This window comes from Porites lutea, chromosome 7 (assembly GCF_958299795.1).
Source record: "Porites lutea chromosome 7, jaPorLute2.1, whole genome shotgun sequence".
NCBI classification, from domain to species: Eukaryota; Metazoa; Cnidaria; class Anthozoa; order Scleractinia; family Poritidae; genus Porites; species Porites lutea.
In genome coordinates, this window is record NC_133207.1 from 33,172,376 (window position 1) to 33,195,269 (window position 22,894).

Here is a 22,894-nt window from a genome sequence, read left to right on the forward strand (position 1 = left end):
TGCAGAGCCTTGGGATACACCCAGTGAACGTGTGGAATCTATCAAGAAAGCGGTCAAGCGCAGCATTCGCAAAAAAGCCACCGACGCAGCCCAAAAGAAAGCAGAAAGTCTGGCCAAGAAAGCCTTGGAGTGGAAAACGTGGAAAACCCCGTGATGAGACGGACCAAGAGACGTCGTGCCGCACCTCAAACCCGGCGGAAACGTCGACGTTCGCAACGTGGGGGCAAGTTATTTGATGTTCAAAAGTTATTGACCAAGACGGGCATAGAGTTTCATTGGCCCGGTTATCAGTATATGGGACCTGGGACCCATTTGGAAAAACGATTAGCCCGCGGTGACCCAGGCATCAACAGGTTAGACAAGATTGCTAAAGCCCACGACATTGACTATGCTAGAGCCAAAAACTTGAAGGACAAATGGATGGCCGATCGCAAGATGATTGCCAAGATCGATAAACTACCAGGTCGCAAGACTCTGACGGAAAATATTGTCAAAAATATCATGAAAGCTAAACTCAAGTTGGGCATGTAATCATTTTTGTTATCCTTATCAATAAAAGAGAATGTTATGCCAAACTCTACCCAGTGTGGTGTTGTAGTTTTATTTCCCTGACAAACATAAAAACTTTCTGACACATTGTTTTTTTCATACAATCTCGATGTCATGCACAATTCCCTACTGGATTTTCATTCTACCAGTATTGGTCGACTTAAACTCATAAAAAAGGACTTAAGAGCAATGAGTAAAAAAAATACTTCACTCAAACAACGAAAAAAAGTTGCTGCTGAGACAACGCAGAGGAACAGCATCATGGAAAGTATTGCAAGATGTTTGTCAGTACCTTTACCGATAAAAAGATGCCGCAAATGCAAAGAATATAAAAGAACTATGGCTAATCTGGTTCAAATCATACAAGAACAAAACCAACAACTGCAAAACCTACAACGTCAACTGGATTTCACAAAGGCACAATACCTCGAACAAAATCAACGATTATCTCGTACTCAAGAAAAATTCCTTTGCCACACCTGTTTAGTCAATTTTAAAAAACCTAACACCGATTGTGAACTTTGTCCTCAGTGTTCTCAAATACTACCAAAATGAAGTCCTCACGATTCCAGCAGAAGAAGAAATGATGAACTTGATGAACCTATACAACCAAAGCAAGTCGAATTGCAAATGGCTTCCAATGGATTGGGAGGAAGTGGAACTCTTGCTGGAATTATAAATCATGTCAAGGGCGCGACGTCTCTAGGAAGTCGCACACGTCCCGCTTGTAACCAAGGCTCGAGATTGTATTAAATCAAAAAAGTGATTTTTTATTGGCAATTACAGTGTGTTTCTTTCTTGACTTCCGGTACTCTCTGGGGACCTGGGAATCAGTGGGGATAAGTCACGTGACTTTGTGACGTCAAAAGCAATCTCATGGGGTTCTTTCTTGACTTCCGGTCGCGCTGTACACGACAATGTCCGATGTTACTTTATGCGCATGCGTTGTTGCAAATTAACACAAAAGCAGTACCACATGCGTGAGCGTACAACATGCAACACAAATATAAAGACCAAGTCATCCCTCCTAGGTTATAAGACAATGCGACTAGTTTATGTTACTTTATGCGCATGCGTTGTTGGACATTCTCACAAAGGAGTACCACAAGGTTAAGCCTACATCATCCACTGCAAATATAAAGGTCAAGTCATCCCTCCTAGGTTATAAGACAATGCTCCTAGCCGATGATACCTCATGCGCATGCGTTGTTGGAAATCACCCCAAAAGAGTACCACAAGGGTAAGCCTACAACATCCAACACAAATATAAAGGCCAGTTATTTCATTGTGCAATAAAGCAGTTGAGGGGTACCATTTCTTGACTTCCGGTCGCGCGGTCGTTTCCGGGGTCTGGGGAGTAACTTCCGGTCGCGCGGTCACTTCCGGGAGTCTGGGAGTAACTTCCGGCCGCGCAGTCACTTCCTGGGTCTGGGAAGTCACTTCCGGTCGCGCGGGCACTTCCGGGGGACTGGGGAGCAGTTAGAGAATGCTGCGCTCTGATTGGACGAAAAGAGGTCATGTGACCCTCTGACGTCATATCTCTACACAATAATCCATGACGTCACTTGTCTACGCAATAGACCTTCCGCTCACTTCCGGCGACTTTTCGTGATGGTTTTACATGTAGTACTAACCCCATGAAATCCTGCACGCTGATTGGTCCATTTAGGTCACGTGGTCTAAATACTCGATTCTGATTGGCTGTGTGATGAACTGACCACTATTACTACTCCCGTCCACGTTTGGTATGTCCAGATAAGCAAACAGGGGCAAGAACGTTAATTTTCTATAGCCCTTACGAATGTTGAGAGAACCTTTGGTAGACATAGGCAGATGTAAAAATGGCTGAAGTTTTAATCGTGTATTTCCTTATCATTCGCCAACCATTCTTGCTCTTGGAATATGACGATATGTTTAAGTCTTTTTTTAGTCATAAGTGACAACTTCGTTTGGCAACTTTGTAAATTGTCAGTGTCTAAAAGATAGGGTTTTCCTCTCTGATAAAGAAAGCCTTCTTAAAACTATAGTCTACAGAAAATGTGAACATCCCTACTTTACAGGTTGATTTCTCTTGATTTTCTCCACGCTCCTGTAACAGTCATCAACAGCTGTACCTTGATTCGGTAGTCAGTCCACTCTTAAACTTCGGAACTTGAGCCGGTTATCAGAGCTTTGCGTTATTGAGGACGAAATCGCTTTTCGTTCACCGCAAACATTACCACTGCAGCCCCAAGGCCAATGATGTAACCCACAATTGCTCCTATCGCACAGGGAATAGGCCAGACCTACAAAAATAAATGCACGCTCTCTTGTGTACGGTTCTATTACTCCCACCTGTAAAACACTAACACTCTCCACTTCCTTCCCCAGGACAAAGAGTTAAAGGAACTATATGTCACGCAATATGCCATCTTTCAAAAAAGTTAAAACTTGTCTCCGTATCTACAGCTGTTCATTAAAACAACGTTTTTGGTCGTCTGCTCCAACGGATGACGAGGACGGAAATGAATTGAGACTTAAGAAAGTTGGGTCACCTTTTTCAATTTTGAATGCTGCGCCTGCAGAAATCACCAAAAAAGAGTTATTATAGTTATTGCTCCCTGATGAAATTTGTTCAATATGCTCTTCATAACTCTACTAAAGCATTTTGTAGACAGTGTGGGTAAAGGTACTAGGTTAATTGAATTGACTTAAAACAGCAATAATATCCTCGCGACATTGCGCCCTTAACCCTATAAATTTAGTCATTAAATCCAGGATGTCTCCGTATATAGAACCCAATTTCACCAAAATGACTAGAGGCCTGCTGGGGGAGTTGAATCCCTGTTACTCTGAGCTAAAGTTAAATGTAGATATGTATAAATTGTCTTTCAGATCTTCCATTTTTCATACTGATTTTCTTTCAAAGAATATTTACAATTCTACTTCATGTTGAACGTTTAACCATCGCTATTGTGATACATTTGTATCAGCATGCACTTTCTCCATACCGTTTTTCGCACATTTCCTATGATACTGATGAGGAGAACTTGATGAACAATCAACACCTTTTTAACTTTATCATTCCCTTCAATCTCGTTACCGTCATGTTTGATTAAAAGTTATATTCTAAGGAGAAATTGGAAGCTGAACTCTCTTAGAGGTTAAAAAGAAAATAATATCATTCAGAATGTCTTTTTTTGTCGGCTGTCTAGTTCATTTTGTTTGTAATGCCGATGACACATCCTTATTCGTTAAGGAAATCAGGAGACTACAGTAACTGCAGGAATGACAAAATCATAGCTGGGTGTCAAAGAAATATGTCTCTTAAGCATAAACCGTTAGGCTACATTTTTCAAACAACTTAAAAATAAATCTATTTAATTCCGATTCAATCTTCCTCAAGTTTGTCTACCTGTACCTCCTATTGTATTTGCTGAGATATTTATATCTTAACATTTTGAATGGTCATTTTTATGTTTCACTTAATTTGGTGCCAGTTGCCACTGTTTGAATTTTGATACATTTTGTGACACAGCTCCTTGAAGGACACAGTGCACGCCAAGAAATACCTTCAAAAAATACTGTTTTAAATGCTGTTTTAAATACTGTTTTAAATGCATGTATTGTGTATTGCAAGGTATCAAGATTGTACCCCGTCCCCTCCCAGCCTTACCTGCCAGGGTCGGTCCCAGTCCAAAGGGATTGGAAAAGCCCCAAGCCATGCCCCTATCAGAGTACATAGGATTGAACATTGGAAATAAGCTTCTGGAGCTGCATCTGACCTACAAAACATAGAAAGAATTTCTAACTGGAGTTTTCTTTTATTTCACCTAAAATTTTAACCTTACAAGGTTAAACCTTGCATGACCTCTAACCTTCTTGTTCTCGAGCTTCTTTACTTTGTATTCTTGTTCTTTATGGAGAACTGATACCATCGCCTTTTCTAAATCAAATAAGCCCCCTCTCTCAAATAAGTCCCTCATCTCTATTAAGCCCCCCCTCAAATGGGCTTGAAAATAAGCCCCCTGAGGAACTTCATAGAGGATTTATCATATGCAAAAAAGAACAAGTTCTTGACCTCATACTTGGTCAGATCAATAATTCATTTATACATGTATAACTAACTGATGATTACATTCATGTGAAGCTTGTTGTTTTGTGACAACAGAGTATTTCTCAGTGAACCACAACTGCATTTACAACTGTTTAGACCTTTATTTGAACAGTGAATGGGATAAAGCCCTATTAAAGTGATGATCCTCATCAAATGAAAAAATTCTTTGTTTGATTCACAATATCTGGCAAATAAGAAGGGTAATCTAACGTAAGCCTTGAGAGCTTTATTCCTATTTCATTTTTAACTCTTTAGTCTTGTCTCAATTCCCTCATTTTCATACTTCCAACTTTTGCGCTCACACAGTTATGGTTGTAATTGGAACAGCTTACAAAACTCAAGGGAAGAAAAGAACTGCTATTTAACATCGAATCATTGCTTCATTGTTTACTTGACAAATATGTAAGGGAAAAGTGACGTACGGATTTCACACATTTTACCACCAAATTTTTTGAAAACTTGTCAACTCACCACATGCTGAAAAATATTCTTGGTACAAGTTCTAACTGAATTCCTAACAGGCTGCAGGCTGGGAGTGACACCAGATGAGACATTAATAACGCCCAGCAAAATGTTTCCTCACTCTGCCTGTTATCAAGAAATATATGAAAATATTTGATTTACAATACAATTTAAAGTGGCACCATGATATTTACAAAAATTTGGTTTTTCAAATTAGTTAACAAAGTACAATGTACATGTAGAATGGCTGCCATCGGGGGAATGAGAAGCTGATGATTCTCAAGCACAAACCCTCGTTAGAGTGAATAACATGTAATCAGAGCAACTCTAACCCCTTCATTCACCATGAGATTTACACATACATTTCCTTTCTATACTGGGTATGATCACCTATCAGCCTTGGCTTACATACATGTAGTAACCAAGTCATAACAAAAAGGACAGGATGGTACTTATTTTGTAAATTTACTTTAGTGAAATCTCGTTTATACCCCAAGTTCCTAATAATTAATAATTGATGCTTTCCTGGCTAAATAACAAGCATAGACACAGAACAGATGGCTATCTCAACCTTATGTTTGAAATACATACTCAGAGACTGGTGCTCCAAATAGGATAGCGATGACATGAAAAACAGCAGCTAATCCAAAAACAACAAAAACAAGCTTGAGAAGCTGGAACACCTGGCAAAAAACATAAGGATTGTGGACTATTTCATTATATATTGTGTTATATCAGGTTTGGTCTTTAATTCTTAGGGTTTTTACTGTATCATCCCAAAGCTGTGTTGTCAAAAGGGGAAGCATCAACATTTGATGACATCATGACTGTTTGACACCCAACTGTCGTCAACTATTATTGATTTAATCATACACTTTAAACATGATAGTCGACAATGACTTTTTCTCGTTTGGCACCCTTGAGAAAGTCAATGATAGTTTTTTATTCAGCTGTTTCTTTTCTTACTCAATGTGCTCAACAACTTTTGCATGCAAAATGACAGAAAAAGCAGCAGCATCTTCCTCGTCATTCCTCTCTTCAAGGTATGTTCCTCATTATGCAGTAAATCAACAAAAATTAATAAACAAATAAAGAAGCCTTGACTGTGCTCTGTTCTGTTGTAAAGCACACAAGAAGCTGCTAGAAAGCGGCACGGAAGAATGGTATAGTATTATGACATTTGCTTACATCGCACGTGCCTTGAACTTAGGGACTAGAACTTGTGAGAGCAAACACACAATCTCTGGTTTTGACTATATGTTTCATGAATATTTGCACGCCAAACAGCTGTATCATGACCGTTTGGCTACAGGGGATGATAGTAAGTGACAGAGGATGATAGTTGAAACTATCATTGACTATCATCAACTATCATGGCCCAGGATTTTAACAGAAAAATTTCACAATTACTACAGAGGTGATTAAATTCAAGGCAGCTTAGTAAAACAACATGCAAAGTATATTCCGTAATTCACCTCAGTCTTGAGGAATGCAGGATGTTACAGGTTGTTACTTTTGATAGTCGATTGAAAATGATCTTTCTCTATAAAATGTCGATACTAATCAATCAACAGATATCTGAAATCGATAAAAGTTGATCATAAAATTCCATGTGATCATTGATTTCTATTGAAATTGGTGTTAAAGTTCGATGTTTATCCGAAAACTATTGGTAGGTAAAAAGGGTCAGAAGCAACAGTTTCAATATCCATTGGGAAATTAATTATTGAACATCTGTACGAAACATATGTTTTGAGCCATATTAAATCGGACGAAGGAATTTTTTGGAAGTCTACATGAGCTTTTGCAACATTCGTTCGAACAGTTTTTATTTCCGCTTGTGGGTTTGTGAACGAGTAGCATCTGTCTGCGTTCGAATCCTTCTCCATACGCGGCATTCGTAAAAAGTTCGCGTAAATCCTCAACATGAAACAGATAGTCTCTACGTCTCAGAAGTCGATCGAAATTGATTACCTGTCCCGAGATCATTGTGATTATCGACTTTTATCGACAAACATAACTAATCAATCGACAATTACTGACAAATATCGAGCACTATCCACTTATCCACTAGCTTTCCCATGATCGATTTCGATCGCCATGTAACTTCTGAGAATGTCACATGCATTTATCTACTGCTGTAGCGCAGTTCAATACGTAATTAGCGTTAGTATTGAAGTGAATTTTCCCCGAGAAATTTTTACTTCTACAAAGAAAACGCAGTTTAACACAGAAACAAGAAGGTCTAAATCAAAGCAACTCACCGTAAATTTCACCTTGGATTTAAAACGCAGAAGAGTGAAACTCAACAGCGAAAAAACCAAACAAAATATTCTCAATGAGCGCGCTGTGTTAGAAATCAACGAGACGCGTGGTAAAGTATAGTTTGAGACTGCGACAGCCGTCCAAGCTGACGCGACCTGCAATAAACTTATTGTGAAAATATCCTTTGAGCTATATTGAAGGTGTAGGTACCCCTGCACAGCCGCCATGTTGGTTTTCAGAGGCGCGGTTACAAAGATACAAAGACTTTACGTCATCTAACAGTAACAGGGTATACCAGGACGTAACATGTCGATCGAAATCGATCATCGGAAAGCTAGTCGATAAGTCGATTGTGCTCGATAATTGTCGATAATTGTCGATTGATTAGTTTAATTTGTCGATAAAAGTCGATAATCACAAAGTTCTCAGGGCTGGCTATCGATTTGTATCGACTTTTATCGATTTCTATCGACATCAACATGTCAAGTGAACGAAGATACTTTGTATAAGCATCGTGAGTGTAAAAAGTTGTACGGCGCTGATAATGGCAATAAAGCTGAATAAAGTTGCATTAAAACCTGAAAAAAAAACATATGTTATCTTCTTCAATCCACAACCGAATGTTTACCACAAGAAATCTGGAGAAATGCGCCTTGGTTTGCACCACTCGCGTTCAATATCGCGTATTTTTTCCGGTCTTGCGCCGCGATTGTTTTGGTCAGCAACGGTACATACCTTATGTATATGTCTTTGAAAGAGCCCTGAGATAGCAGGAAAATGCTACGATAAATAAAGAACAAATGCAGACAAAGTACTCAGATGTAATTAACTTTTATTCAATTATTGCCGGTTATTGTTGTTCACTGGATCCACCACTGTATTCTCACTATTGTCCAGGCTTGTCCAGGCCCTGCTTAGCTTTTCTCCTTTGTATGACGAGGACCAAATGGAGTACATCTCCCGGTACTTTTGTGTTCGACCTCTAAATAATTTCGGTGATGAGTTGCGGTGAGTTGTTTCATATTGGAGTTTTTACTGGGAAGATAACAGAGGCTACTAAGAATAATAAATTCGCTTTGTTTTAGCTCTCTACTCAGCTCTAGTTACAGTGCAAAATAAAACATTGAAAGATACATAGCTCTACATATGATCGTTTTTTATCTTTCGATACTTTTCGATAAAAGTCGATTGAAATCGAACTCTAACACTAAAAGTCGATCAAAATCGATAATCACAAGAAATTTTGTGATCGACTTTTATCGATTTCCGATATTTGTCGATTAATTAGTATCGACTTTTATCGACAACGATCGATTTTTATCGACTATCGGAATTATCGACATGTTACGTCCTGGGTATACACGTTTAACCAGCCATGGGAAAAAATAGACCCCTTCGGCTTATATATTTGTTTTCCCAAAGAAGGTAATGTAATGTAGTGTCTTGGATTAGAGGACAGAGTTAACAGTGGCAGTAGGTTCGGACGTCAGCATACAGGACGCCACTGGCAGCCGCTATCAGTCCATTTATGAGCTTAATGAATGATGTCCGATGTGTGTGAAAATACCCGGCTACAAAACTCTTTCTTTCACATTTCGTCTTATTCACGTGCATATGTATGCATGAGTTACTGGGAAATTTCACCTTTTGTCTAAAAGTTGAAGAAGTCTTTATTTTGGGCTTCTACAGTATGGCTAATTTTCGAATCTCCCTAGCCTGCGAGCAAGCTCTCCTATTTGGGCAAGCGAAGCGAACCTCGCGAGAACGCGCGTTTCACTCGCCCAAATAGGAGAGCTTGCTCGCAGGCTAGAATCTCCCATTTTAATGCATCCGGTTTCTATTGTTTTCATTTTCAATAAGAGGAAGAGCAGTTCACCAACTGAGGTCTACTTAGGGGCGGACCATTAGCAAAGTTATGGGGGGAGAGGGGAATTTTCGAGCCGCAGGAATTTTTTTTCGTTATCAAATTCCTTGTATGAATTTTTTTAGGCCATAGCATGAATATTTCGCAGGGTTAATTGGCGTGCATAAATTTTTTTCGTTTAATTTTCCCTTGGGCGAATATATTTTTTGTACTTCGCCCGCACCACCCCCTCCCCAATAAGTTTTCTAATGGTCGGTCCCTTAGCGGGGGTTGTTTAGTCCCTAGCTCGTGCCCAGACCTCCAGTAGGCAACACCACAGGGGTTACGCATGTTCCTGTTCAGAATCCCACTGTCGTTTTGCCTATTGGCCGTTTTTATACTAAGGACGCATTATCCGTCTGGACGAACTTGGGCAAACATTTTGTTGTTCGTCTGGGTTATGCGTCTCTTTGTATAAAGACAGGCACAAGACGCATTATACGCCCAGACGAACTACCTTTCGTGGTACGTTGTTCAAGACGTATTTAGAAGGAAAGTTCGTCCAGACGCATAATGCGTCTTGTGCCCGTCTTTATACTTGACACGCATAACCAGACGAACTACAAATGTTGCCCAAGTTAGTCCAGTCGGATAATGCGTCCTCAGTATAAAAACAGCCAAAGACGCATTATCCGTCTGGACGGCTGATGCGTCCAGTCCAGTATAAGAACAGCCATTGAGGAGGAGGCTATGTCGCTGTCGGCTGATGCATTTGCGCTTTTTTTTTTCATTTCTTTCGCAGTTTCAACTCATCTTTGAGTCGTTTCTCGCCATTTCATTTGTTTTATGTCGCTGTTTCAACTGTCATTTCACTTGTCATTTTACCCGAACAAAGCCTCACTAAGGTGTACAAGATAATACTGGACACACTGGTCTTTTCAGTTCAGTGGTTACAAATTTGACCGGCTGTTTCTAAAACAAATGGAAAGATGCATTCAATAGGATAATACCCTAGGCCCCCTTGCCTTTTTTTCAAAAAGATCATGACCGAGCGCGCAGCAAATTTATAAAAAATATATGGATTAAGAAAAGTAGGAAATAGGAGATGACTGGCTTAGAGATACGTGCTTTGTTCGTGTCGGCTGCATTGACAAACTTCAAGTGGTTCTGCGAATATTTTAATGTTAAAAGAACACTTCGTGTGGTTTTGCATGCCCCTGCATTTAACGGGCTTGTTGACTTATTTCAATAGCTTTCCTAATATTATGCTCTGGAAACGAACCAATTTCGTTTCACTGCAGTATATAACTTCATTTTGGATTTGAAACTGTTTCAGTGCAAATTGAAAGGGAAAATATGAAAACTGATTTAGTTGCGATATATTGGAAAGCCTCAACCAAAAAAAAATTAGGCTTAATCGGAAGAGGTGATGGGTTCGAATCCCGAAAAGACGGACATTCAGTCTTAGCTTCAGGCTTTTTTTTTTTCGCAGCTGTTTAGTCTGTTTATTTTTGCATACGTAACTGCCATATATGATCTCAGTTTCACCGCGTGTTTAGTCGAACTCAGCTCAAAAGAAATGATAAAAGACTCTGAAGAAATGTCTGCCTCACTGAAACAACAGATTAGCGTATTCAGTCGCCTCGTCCATTGAATTAACAGTCTCTTGATTAAAACGGTCGCCACTATGACTTAATCATACTCCTGCCGTGTGAAAAGGAACACCAAGATTAGAGATATTACTATCCGTAACAATTAAAAATAGAGATGAATAAATATTCTGAATGCCAGTATGAGCTTTGAGAGATAAATAACCGGACTGCGGAAAAATAACACCCGTGAATTAGTTGCGCAGTTTCGGAGCTGTGTGCAGCTGGCCGAGAAACGTCACGAAAAATAGCAAATTATGCTAAATGTCATACTCTAAACTGAATGGAAGCTTCAATTTGTTGCCGTGTCTAAATTAGAAGAGCTTTTATTGACATTTATCTCCGATTCGTCACAAAACGAAATAATACTTTAAGCCCTTGGAACGTAATGAATGCTTAAAGAATAAAATAAAATTAAGAGTAATATAAAACGCTTTAAATATTTTTTTACGGAAAAGAAAAAAAAATCATATATGTCTTATTGGACTTGTACGTAAGAGGTAATGGTATATTTCCTGTCACCAGACATGCAGACTAAGTAAATATTAAGATGTCAGTTAGGATTTAAAGAAAGGTTTTATTAATTTCAATACTCTTGGCCATCAATATTCTCCAAAGTGATTGTGTTTAACTACCTTTAAAGAAAGGATGGGATTCAAGGACAGTTTTCTGATGCCAAAAATTCTACGATATACCGCTCTATTTTTGTACATTTTACTACACTTTGACACAGCAACAGGTAACTGTTTTAGTTCTATATAGAAAATACGTAAAGTTTGCTCTTTAATTCAAGGCGGAAGGCCAAGGAACTAGTCTCTTTCCTCTGCTAGAGTCAGGTAAAAACCAAGGTTTCAGTGTTCAGAACCGACCTCAGTTTATTTTTTAACTTGGTCAGATTGGTCATTTGATGCTCGCGAGTTAATCTCAAGAGTTTCCCATTGCATTAACTACATATTTTTTCTTCAACCACAATGTTATAGCAAAAAAATTAATATTTTTGGATTGATTATTTGGAATTCAAATTACTCGAATGTTTGAATATTACAATCTGTGACATCTTGCCTACCCCTTATTGTCGTCAATATGTCATGTCGAGGGCAGACAATCCCGTCGGCTTCTGCGACCGAAAGGCTTTCAAAAATAATGCAGCAATGTTATGAAATCGTTTTAACGCTCAGAGATCACTCTAACAAATATCTCTGTCAACCGTGATAAAATTTCTTAATTGAACAGACATTCAAAGGGCTGACCCAAGGTTTGGGACAGTTACATGGAACTTTTCGGGTCGGGATTCTAATTTTGAACAGAGCAGCGGATCCTACCTCACAAAAGCCAGTGCAATTTGTTCCATTAACTAACGGTTTTATTGTTATGGTTTTGGTTTCTAAACAAATACAGCCTCGATTTTCAATTTCAACTCGGAAAACGCAGTAAAAAAAGCTTAGGTACGATTAGGTAGGTGCTAGCGGGTCATTACCAAGTTTCTCGAGAAACTGGCCAGGATCGGTTAACCGAACCCATATTTGTAGTCGCAAAGGTGATAAAATCCTTACCAAAACGTTTTCAGTTGAATGCCGCAAAGAAAAGTCGAGGAAGCAAATTTTGCGTCCCCAAAGCAACTGACATGCAGTTAAAAACATTCTTGCCCTCGGGGTGCAATTTTTGCGTCCACAAGTTAATTATTTTTCCGAATGTAGTTCGAGTATATTTGAACATAATAAATTAAATTTCCGCATATACTTTGCCAACGCTGTAAGGATTGGCGAAGCCCACTACAAGGACACTAGGTCGTGACGTTTATTTTTTGGTTGGTTGTTTGTTTACAAGTAAAGGGTTTTTAAAATGAAGCAGGAGCCAGTTTTAATCAGCATTGTTTGCTTTTCATGGTTTAACTAATAAGGCATGTCTATTTATCTCGTATGCTCTGTTCTCACGGTTTGCTAATAATTAATCCTTGACTCTCAAAATTGACCCGTTAGGCGATGTGAGAAGTCCAATGAGATTTAAAGATCGGGATTTACTGAAATATTTACGTATAGCCATTGATGTTTGTTGAAGCTAAGTAGTATCAGGGAGGGCGGCGGGCAAAGCCGGTGTGACAGGGTGTTTTAGCCCCCCCCCCCCCCCCCCTCAACTTTGAAAAATGTTCTGCCGTCCTTGGTCAAGAAAACAACATTACAGAAAAATGCCGATTGAAGAGGTCGTACCAGGAGGATGTTTTCGACAAATAAGATGCTATAAATCTATTACAACATTAGTGAATTTCAATACAAAAAAATCCAACTCAACTGGAAATTTTTTACAGATCGTATCCTTTGTGCCTTCTGTGCCCGTTAAACGCTACAAATTTTCTCTTACATATAATTTTAGGAATGCCTGGGATTCAAAAACTTCAGGTGGATGGCGATTTAATTCTAGGTGGTCTTTTTCCTGTTCACAAGAAGAGCAAATTTACCGAAAATAAATGCGGTGAAATCGACTTCCAACCAGGATTTCAATACCTGGCAGCTATGTTGTTTGCCCTACAACAGGTTAACAACAACTCCGAATTACTTCCGAATATCACTCTCGGAGCGAAGTTTTACGACACCTGCCGAAGCCAGACGATCGGAGCCGACCGCGCAAAAGATATAATCAAGTACTCTTTGACAGAACACAAAAAGCCTCTGGTAGGAGTTGTCGGTCCTTTCACGAGTGATGTCTCCATCGCAGTAGCGAATCTTCTGCGTGTTTTCGAGATTCCACAAGTAAGTTACGGCTCGACGAGTGCTGAATTAAGTAATAAGGATTTGTACGGAAACTTTTTCAGAACAGTGCCACCGGATTCATTTCAAGCCCAAGCTCTTGTTGATGTAATACAACATTATGAATGGAACTACATTCACACGATTCATTCCCACGGACATTACGGGGAAAAGGGCATGGAAATGTTTAGTAAATTTGCTAAAGAGTCGGGTATATGCATCGCAAAGGCTGCTAGCCTACCAATCCTTCCCGACGATAACAGCTACAAAAACGTTCTCGAACGTTTAGTACGCCATAAAGAAGGGCAGGCCCACGTCATTGTGCTGTTCACTACACAGCCCGACTCCGCTGGTCTGCTGCAAGCAGCAAAGGAGTTGGATGTAAGAGATTTTACCTGGCTAGGCAGTGGCGGCTGGAGCAATCGAATTGACGTCACAGAAGGAAAAGAAGAAGTTGCGAATGGATCCCTGACCGTGGGGCACCTCGAAGGTGACGTTAATGGTTTCCTGGAATTTTTGACAAATCTCAACAGAACGACGTTACCTTTTAAAACAAACGAAACACATAATCAATGGCTTGATGAGGTCTTGCAATCCGTTCTTAAGTGTGAAATTGCAAATGTTTCGTCACCAAATTCGCCAGACATTTGCAACGTCGTTGCATCGCTGCCAAGGGAAGTGGAACTTGCGCCTGTTCGTGTCGTAGTAAACGCCGTTTACGCCATAGCATACGCTCTTAGTGATATGCAAAGAGATCTTTGCTTGGGAAAGATAGGATTATGTGATAGTATGAGAGAAAAACTTCAAAGCAAGTTTATTACTTACTTGAAAAATGTGACTTTTCCCGATGCGGCGTTCAACTCGAGTGTAAGCTTTAACGTGAACCAAGAAATGGACGGAGCTTATAGCATCATCAATTTTCGGGAAGGCGAACAGGACGAATGGAAGTATTTTGTGGTAGGTTCTTGGAAGTCATTTAAATCATCTCAACACGGACAATTAAAAATCAACGATTCTTTAGTGTCATGGGGAATTGTGCCTAGCAGACCGCCACAGTCGTACTGCAGTAACGCTTGTAGTTCCACTGAGATACTGGAGCGGAAATCAGTTAATCGGCAGTGCTGCTGGGATTGTAAACGCTGTAAAGCTTATCAAGTGATAGTAAACAACACTTGTCGTACATGCAACATTGGTTATATTCCTGACAAAAGCCTGTCTCGATGTACAAAGCTTACAATTTCTAATCCTGAATGGACTGATCCTACACTGACAAGCCTCGCTGTAGTTTCTGGGGTTTGGATTCTTGTTGCCATAGGAACATTTGTTTTTTACGTCATTAATCGGGAGCACAGTGTTATCAAAGCAGCTGGCAGGGAGCTTTCTCTTCTAATATTCATAGGAGTCATCTTGTGCTTTTCTTCATCCTTTACCTGCATGACTAAACCAACTGATTTAGTATGCACAATACACCGTTACCTTGAAAGTCTTTGCTTTACAATGGTGTACGCCCCGTTGCTAATTAAAACAAACCGTATCTATCGAATCTTTACACGTGCAAGACGAACCGCAGCGAAACCACCCCTTATAAGGCCAAAGTCTCAGATACTTATAGCACTGGGTCTAGTGGCAGTGCAGCTCATGATAACAACTGTGTGGATTATTTCAGATTCACCAATGGCCATCATTAAGTACCCTTCTTTGGACAAAGCAGAACTAATATGCTCAGAGAGTATACTTAACGTTTTAGTAGATAAGTGTTATAATATCATTCTAATGTTTCTTTGCACCGTTTTTGCCTTCAAAACGCGCAATTATCCAAGAAACTTTAATGAAGCAAAACACATTGGAATCACAATGTACATAACGTGTTCTATTTGGATAATATTTATACCAACTTATTTTAACTTAAATGATTCCGAATGGAGAGTAATCGTGGGTTGTACTTTGTTCATCGTAGCTGGCAGTGTAAATCTCGTGGGGCTACTACTTCCCAAAGTCGTAATTATCATTTCAGCTCAAGCATCCCAAGAAACCGTTCACGTTTCAGCTGAATCAGCTGAAGAAAGGGCTGAATTAACGATATCGACTTTAAGAGATGCTAGCACAATGTTTTCAAGACACAATGCAACGCCCGGTGAGATGCAGGAGGAAATTTTAAGTAAAAACTTTAGAGAACAGATACACGCCGGTCCTTTAACGCAAAAGTGATTGGCAGGCTCCTTTCAGAACTGAGTAAGATTTATTTATGCATGATAAAAACTAGAGGGCTAAACAAATAAAATGGAAAATGATGATGTCCTGTCCATCAAACACTCCTTAACGGAGTTTCAACCAAATGTCAAGAAAACGTAAGACAGCTAGTTATACACTGATTTTGAATCCTTCAAACTCTGGACAGGGTAATTTGTTCCAAACTCTGTTACAACGCTAATTAAAATACACATCTAGGTCTACAAGCTTACTTTTCTTGCGAATAATTTTGCTCGGGCGATAATTATGTTATGATATGTTATTCTTCGGAGAAGAGCCGCTGTTTTTTCTGTCTGCTACTGAAATAAGCCATGTATTGTGGCTGGCGTAACCCCCTTAATCTCGGCTCGACCAAGCTCCTTAAATTCTTTCGCATCCAGTATCAACAGTGAGGTAGTTTTTTCTTGGACGTTGATCACGCATGACAAGATGACGCCATCATCCTCCGCCTTCCCATCAGGCGCTTTGACGAACACAGGCTCTGAAGTAAACCCACCCGACTCCTCCCATGTTACAAACTCCTTGGTCTCCACATTAAGTTTTATCAGCTTTTCGAATAGCGCATTTCCGAATATTCCCATGCCATACACAAACCTGACGGTATGAAAGAAAACAATCATGTTTCAGTTTGGTAATGGTAAAGGTAGATCATTAAATATACTTCAGTTTTTAATTGCGCGAAAACATGGAGACCACTGCTCAACCCATCTTGAAGTTTAAACACTATACTAAGGTATGAACGCTGCATAAACATCGCCACGATTATCATTCGAAGATGGTTCACGTGTCAACACTCTTAGATATGCTGTAAAGGGTGTGCCGTTTTTTAATTTATCTTTTTTTTTTCTACCGAAGAAAGCCAAGAATCTTCCACCCACCTGTATGGTTTACCGTTGTACTCTTCGTAATTTATTCTCGGTAACTCAAGTCCTGCATACAGCAAAGAATAATCTAACCCGTCACCTCCCTTGCGTAGGGCTTTCTCTGTACTAACATCTCCGAGATCTCCCAAAGGAATCTCATAACGGCGTATATCTGGGACATCTAATTTTTTATGGCCTGGTTCTTCGGGGGATCGCAAGTTATGAAGGTACAACTGTTTTATAATCGAGTTGTCATAGTAACAGCAGGCATCAAGAAAAATTTTGTCATCTCTTTCAAATGCATTGATGTGGTGGAACACGAAGAATGGTTCGGCTGTGAAGACACCCACACGGTTGCCATCTTTCCTGTCGATAATGTGAAATCTGACCAGCTGGTTTGCATCCCAATAAAGCCATTGTTCAAAACTAGAAGCAGAAAATCGATGCCCGAGAACTTTCCATATGTCGATCATAAGGGGTTGTTCGGTGAGAACAATATAATTATCTGTGAGGCAGAAGCTATGAAAGTACCCTACACCACTTTTGGGCGGGATTGAGCAAAGCACTTTTCCACCCTCTAGAGGCTCCTCGCCCGCATTCCCCGAGGAAGGTGGTATCTGGATGATTTTGTAAGCTGAGTTTCTGCCATACGTCACGGAGATGTTGATCACTGATCCATCCTGGGTCACTTGTGGATGAGCTTTTGCCGAATTTATCGTAGCATCACCTGCAAGAGGAACAAAAACATTTTATTTAAAGGCCGGCTGTGTCACCAGGATATTGATGTCTTAAGTTCATTCTGTGCTTAAGTCATTACTTAATGATTTTACCCAAACATACATTGCTTCTGTAACGTTATGAAGAAGATGTCAAACAATTTCATCACGGAAACTATGATTATTTTTTTGATAGTTTTTGCAGGCATAGCATTTAAAAGTTGAATACGTTGGCCCAACTTTTTCTTTTCAAGTTTCAGTCCATGTACATCCTTGCCATCTGTTGCAACAAACGACAGGAAAGTGAGTTTCAATCCCTAAATATAGTCTTAAATAACAAAACTAGACCATTATTTTTGGAGCTCTATTCACGCGAAAAACGTTTTAGTTTTTGAAAAGATAACAAATAGCGTGAAAAACCCCCTTTGAGATAAAACGACCATTTGTCTAAATTATATTAGTATATACACACTCAGTGATCTTGGTGATTTAAGCAATCTGATTGGTTCGCTATCTCGGACTATTCAACAATATTCACCTCCTAGCGAGTGGATAATGTGTGAGCTCGGTGTTTTTCCCATTTTTTTAGAGAACAATCTTCTAAAAGTCGACAAAATCCTAGGGTGACTTTTCTAAGGTAAGAAAAGACTTGGAAGGATTCAAATTACGGCGTTTTTCAATTTACTGTAGCTGAGTTTTGTGCTCGATAGATTGTTTACAACTCCCGTGTATTCGCGTTCAAGAAGCCGTTTCGTGAAAAACTCATGCAGTGTCTTCTAACAAGAAAACTTTGGCCCAAAAACCGAAGTTTATTTATGACAAACAAGTTTAAAAGGAAATGTTTGCAGAAATTCTGCGTTTCAAGTAAACAGGAAAAAGAATGATACAGGAAGACGACGTCTTACCTCGAACAACCGAGCCTCAATTTTTGTCAGCACTTCAAACAAACCCTTTTGGCTATAAACTTGGCGAGTCAACAGAAAACAACAAAGCTCTACTTTTCTTCTCAGGTAAGGAAACAGTTCAAACTTTTAGCGGTTCCATTTAAGCCATTACGGTGTTGTTTGCGAAATGATAAACTTGTGAATTGCCATGTTTGAAAATTCTGCAAGGTTTACCAAGTGGTAAACCTTTATATACACTCTTTTTTTTTATAAGAATATATTTTATAAGAATATCGAGGCTGAAATTTGCGAAATTTTAAGAATATTTTAAGAATAAAGCCGAGGCTGAGATTTTGAAAAGGATAGATATAATTTTGTGTGTTGAAACATCTGTAAATACAATACAATTTTATGTTTTTAACTTAACCGTATAAAATTATTCCTTTCTCTGAACGGCGAAACTAGCCAACATACGAAAAAACCTGCACTAGCTATAGCAAAATGTTCAACGCTAATGACCGTTCGATGAACGGTACATGTAATACCGCATGTACAGTATTCAGCACAGATCACAGATCTAGATACCAAACACTTGTAACTGATACCCCAATAAATTCTAAAACGGAAATGTCATAAGCTATAATTTAAGAATAATACAAGAATATTTTCAGCCTAAAATCGGCAGAAAAATAAGAATATTCAGCCTGGGCCGGAAAAACAACATTCTTATAAAATAAAAAGAGTGTAGAGAGAAAACCGTTTGCATAAAAACCCATAAAACAGCCATAAATCGGCCCGTGGACCACACAGGAGAGACGTAACACACATTTTAAGTAAGGTAAGCTGTTTTTTACTGAAATTCTTTCATTTTCGTAGGTTACAGAAACGATAGGTTTTTTTCCCATACAAATCCTTTTATTTTGAATGTTACGCAACAATGCCGATGCTCGCCGATGCTCATATTTCGAGCTTGGGCTACCTGTGGCGTGATTTGATCTGTCAATCAAATCGTACTTTTTAATGGTTTCGTCTCTGATTTTGTTGAGATCACTTCGTGTTTATATACTAAAACAATTATTCTTTTCAATCTCGGTGAATCGTGGCTTTGGGAATATTTACCTCGCCGCTTTCGCGGCTCGGTAAATATTTTGCCACTATTCACCTCGATTTCAAAGAATAATTGTTAAATATACAACAAAATTTGTCGTTACAGTCACCACAGATTTTACTTGCTTTCACAATCCTAAAAATCGAAAAAAGTCTTCTCAAAGCAAATCAAAATTGAAGCAGCCTTTCAACAATTCTTAAGCGTGAAGAAAATCCACAAGACGCACAGACCTGTATTAATTAAGCGTTTACCTTTGGGGAATGGCCAAAGGTTGAAGAAGCAAAAAAGAGTCTAACAAGGTATGCATGAGTAACATTTTTTACAACACACTGTAACAGGACAAAACCAACGGTGTAGCTAGCGCCTTAAACAAAAAATCACTTATAGCAAACCGGAGATAGTCAATACCTGGAAGGTCTGCGATGTCCACTCTCTTCAAGGTGTTCAGGGTAATAGGATCGATCTCATAAATAAAGTTGCTTTCGCTCGTTGCATACATTTTTTCTTTCATCATAAACACGTTGACAAGGGTGTTATCATGAGCAACTTCTTCTCCCCAAAACCGCGAGAAGAAGCGAGTAAAGATGTTTTGGCACGGGTCTGGAGGGACAAACGTTCCAAACTCTAGATGACACGAAATTCCGTGTTCTAGGGAATCGGCATAACTGTCGCTTCGCACAAACTTGTTGCTGTATGTCACTTGACCAGCTTCTATGTGAAAGCGATGGAGAAGTCCTTGGCCATCAAACCAGTGATTTAGCGGGGTATCACCGCACTCAAATCTGCCAGGTCCAACCCGAACCAAAGCTCCCGTTAGCCAGGTGGGGATGGTACCTCTTACCTCAGCACTGATTGGTTCAGGGCGTTCGTTAGCCGATTGGAAGAGGCAGGACGGGTCCACTGGTTCGGCAGACATGACTTTAAGGAAATACAGAATCTAAGGAGATAGAGTGGGCTTCCCATCAGTCAGAACAGGGGAATAAAAAAAGCGGGGTGGCGTAGAGAATTTTCTGATGCTCTAAGAACAGTAACTTTCAAACAGAGAACTTTTCTATAATCACGAAATTTGGTACGGTTTTCGGCGAAAATGGTTTTCCACCTTAACGTTGGTAGGTGCCAGTCACAAACTGTGGCGTTTCTACCGCAGTTTCAAACGGTTTAATCTGTTCTCCGACATCATAAGTTGTTCCTTACTGACAATTAGCAAAGGTATACCTGAAAACATGTTAGTTTCAGATCATAAAGTCAAATTTAAGTCGCGGTCTGAATATTGACAAGGTAATGATATTTTCTTTGCCAAAGATTTATCTGATGAACGATTTTTAAAAAGTGAACTTGCTTTATAAGACACATTTTGTTGTTCTTCACTGAATCGCGCTGTAAACTGTTATGACTGTAAACTGTTATGACATATGCATGAAGCTTGATCACCACAGTGCTTGAGCTTCTTGGAGTTGTTTGTGTACAACTTTAAAGCCAAAGTCGATTACTACTGCCGTTCCTTTACAAACTTTAAAGTAAATTACTATTTTTAAGATTTCCGTTAAGGAGCAAGAAAGCATTCTACTCCAAATGGCAAAATCATCCGAAGGCCCAATAAAAAAACCGACGTTTACTTGACCCATATTCATATTTCTACGTTCAATTTGACGCCTGCTGCTTATTTCATGGTTGAGTTAACGGTGTTGCACGCGACAGGTGGTATTGTCAAGGTCTTGTAAACATCATTTGAAAATTCAAACTCTCGGATAAATTTGGTATGATAATGAATCTGTATGGTACATGTCTTTTAAATTTTAAAAAGGGACTGAATTTTGAAGTTTTGAGAAGTTTTGTGCATGAAATTAGCTAATGTACGTTTTCGTGCCTTAATCGATTCGTAAAATTCGATCATGAACGAATCAACAGAGAATATTAGCATTTAGAACATTTTCATATTCTATGAAAGTTATGCTTTGGCTAGTAGTCAATATTCACACGGTTCAGCAATCGCTCTCGGACCATTAGTCATCAACAAGTGACTCTTGCTCGGCGCCCGTCAATGGGTAACTTCAAAATGGTACAAATTGATGTCACCATGCCTTCGAAAACCTCTCTTCCAACAAGTTCCGACTCTCACATCTTTTTAACATTTGCATAACACGGGACCTTATCGCAAATCATTGTTCTACTGCGTGACGACTTTGAACTCTTATTTAGCCTCCACGAAATTTCAACTCAAACTCAAGGACTGGAAGCTTTGCACATTAACTGGATCTAGTCTTAATCAGGAAGTCAATGACATTAACCTAACACTTTCACTTTGGGCACTGTTTTAGTTTTTTTTTTTTTTCATTCATTATCCTGGTTACGTAACCAACATCCTGTTTCAGGCGGTTATAATTTCAACTTTGTTGTAACGATGATGTGAGTAACAACAAAACATAATTATATCTTGTTCATTAAAAATATATATCAAAACTTTTAAATATCCCAACTTTGGCATCCAAGATATAGAAAAACATCGCTCTCAGTCCAGCAAGCAAGGCCTCAAGAACTTAGAAAGAACACGCAACTGAAGATTCTTACGTAATACATGTCACTCAATTCATAAACGCAACCCTCAACAAAGCTTTTCTGTTTGAAATATCTTGCACTAATTTACCTGTTCCTTCCTTTAAGCTTAGGTCTGGAGCAATAGTTTAGTGCACAGTCTTTGGTTAGCTGATCACCTGTGATTACCTAGCCGAGATTATCTTCCAGTCAGGTTCCACTCCTCCCCAGTCCCACAGAGGTTCGATAAAGTCCCGCTGAGTAAGGTGAGCGCTGGCGAGTATTTAAGTCTGAAGATAAATTCATCGAGTGACGAAACAGACGAACCTCTGCCACAAGGTTGGCATTTTTTTCATACGGATTTAAGGGCATGCGCTAGATTGGAAAGACGGTGTTGGCCTACGATGATGTTTATAGTCACTTTTTCGTCAGTTGTCGTATAATCCTTTTCTTGCGGACAACAGAGGCGCGCACACAATAAAAATAACCATACAAGAAACAAAAATGTATGTAATTGGCAACCCAAAAATGCGAACCAAAGGATTGATACGTAGAAAATTTACATAAAATATCAAAATATTGGGAACGTTTACTTTAAAATGACTTACAATCTGACTCCTCCTCTTCTAGCTCTGTATATTACTTGACTTACTTGTGTTTTCCGTTCCCTCCAACCTCAAAAATCGATAGAAAAAATACGAGTCCAGCAAAGGCAAGTTACTGCCATAGTGTTTGAATGAATTTGCCATAGTGTCTAATGTGTTTGAATGTAAGTTCAACCAAGATCACAGGTAAGAGGTGGAGCTAGAAACAATGACAGCCAACGATAACAAAAACTAGACATTCTCGGCGAGAAATGAAAGATTTTATCCTGCTCACACCTCGTTGCCAAGTTGACCCCCCTCCCCTCTGAACAGTGTTGGGTGTTACAAG

General features: G+C 39.3%; 3 protein-coding genes across 3 annotated transcripts; 1 reads left to right on the top strand and 2 right to left on the bottom strand.

The window, feature by feature from the left end:
• Window positions 1-2,286: 2,286 nt before the first annotated feature.
• Window positions 2,287-7,604, bottom strand: LOC140943932 (phosphatidylinositol-glycan biosynthesis class F protein-like). The gene is made up of 5 exons (XM_073393040.1): window positions 7,372-7,604; window positions 5,699-5,790; window positions 5,117-5,233; window positions 4,205-4,313; window positions 2,287-2,834 (listed from the first exon to the last, which is right to left on the bottom strand). Exons 1-5 carry the CDS (start codon window positions 7,597-7,599, stop codon window positions 2,727-2,729), a joined length of 654 nt encoding a protein of 217 aa, XP_073249141.1. The 5' UTR covers window positions 7,600-7,604; the 3' UTR covers window positions 2,287-2,726.
• Window positions 7,605-11,469: 3,865 nt separating this feature from the next.
• On the top strand, window positions 11,470-15,829 carry LOC140943889 (metabotropic glutamate receptor 8-like). The gene is made up of 2 exons (XM_073393005.1): window positions 11,470-11,603; window positions 13,235-15,829. The coding sequence occupies exons 1-2, from the start codon at window positions 11,513-11,515 to the stop codon at window positions 15,814-15,816; spliced, it is 2,673 nt and encodes an 890-aa protein (XP_073249106.1). The 5' UTR covers window positions 11,470-11,512; the 3' UTR covers window positions 15,817-15,829.
• A 188-nt stretch (window positions 15,830-16,017) lies between these two features.
• On the bottom strand, window positions 16,018-22,164 carry LOC140943890 (retinoid isomerohydrolase-like). Its single transcript, XM_073393006.1, has 4 exons — window positions 22,074-22,164; window positions 19,838-20,366; window positions 16,737-17,448; window positions 16,018-16,452 (listed from the first exon to the last, which is right to left on the bottom strand). The coding sequence occupies exons 2-4, from the start codon at window positions 20,343-20,345 to the stop codon at window positions 16,155-16,157; spliced, it is 1,518 nt and encodes a 505-aa protein (XP_073249107.1). The 5' UTR covers window positions 20,346-20,366; window positions 22,074-22,164; the 3' UTR covers window positions 16,018-16,154.
• Between the last annotated feature and the right edge of the window lie 730 nt (window positions 22,165-22,894).

Bases quoted from the DNA above. Each gene is read 5' to 3' on its own strand.
- LOC140943932 (XM_073393040.1), bottom strand. From the start codon at position 7,599: ATGGCGGCTGTGCAGGGGTACCTACACCTTCAATATAGCTCAAAGGAT. The intron at 4,314-5,116 runs GTGAGTTGACAA...TATGTTTTGTAG, and splicing joins AGAATATTTTTCAGCATGTG to GTCAGATGCAGCTCCAGAAG. The intron at 2,835-4,204 runs GTAAGGCTGGGA...TTATTTTTGTAG, and splicing joins ACTGGGACCGACCCTGGCAG to GTCTGGCCTATTCCCTGTGC.
- LOC140943889 (XM_073393005.1), top strand. From the start codon at position 11,513: ATGGGATTCAAGGACAGTTTTCTGATGCCAAAAATTCTACGATATACC. The intron at 11,604-13,234 runs GTAACTGTTTTA...ATATAATTTTAG, and splicing joins ACACTTTGACACAGCAACAG to GAATGCCTGGGATTCAAAAA.
- LOC140943890 (XM_073393006.1), bottom strand. From the start codon at position 20,345: ATGTCTGCCGAACCAGTGGACCCGTCCTGCCTCTTCCAATCGGCTAAC. The intron at 17,449-19,837 runs GTATTGACTATC...TTCCTCTTGCAG, and splicing joins GGACATCGCAGACCTTCCAG to GTGATGCTACGATAAATTCG. The intron at 16,453-16,736 runs GTGGGTGGAAGA...TCATACCGTCAG, and splicing joins TACAACGGTAAACCATACAG to GTTTGTGTATGGCATGGGAA.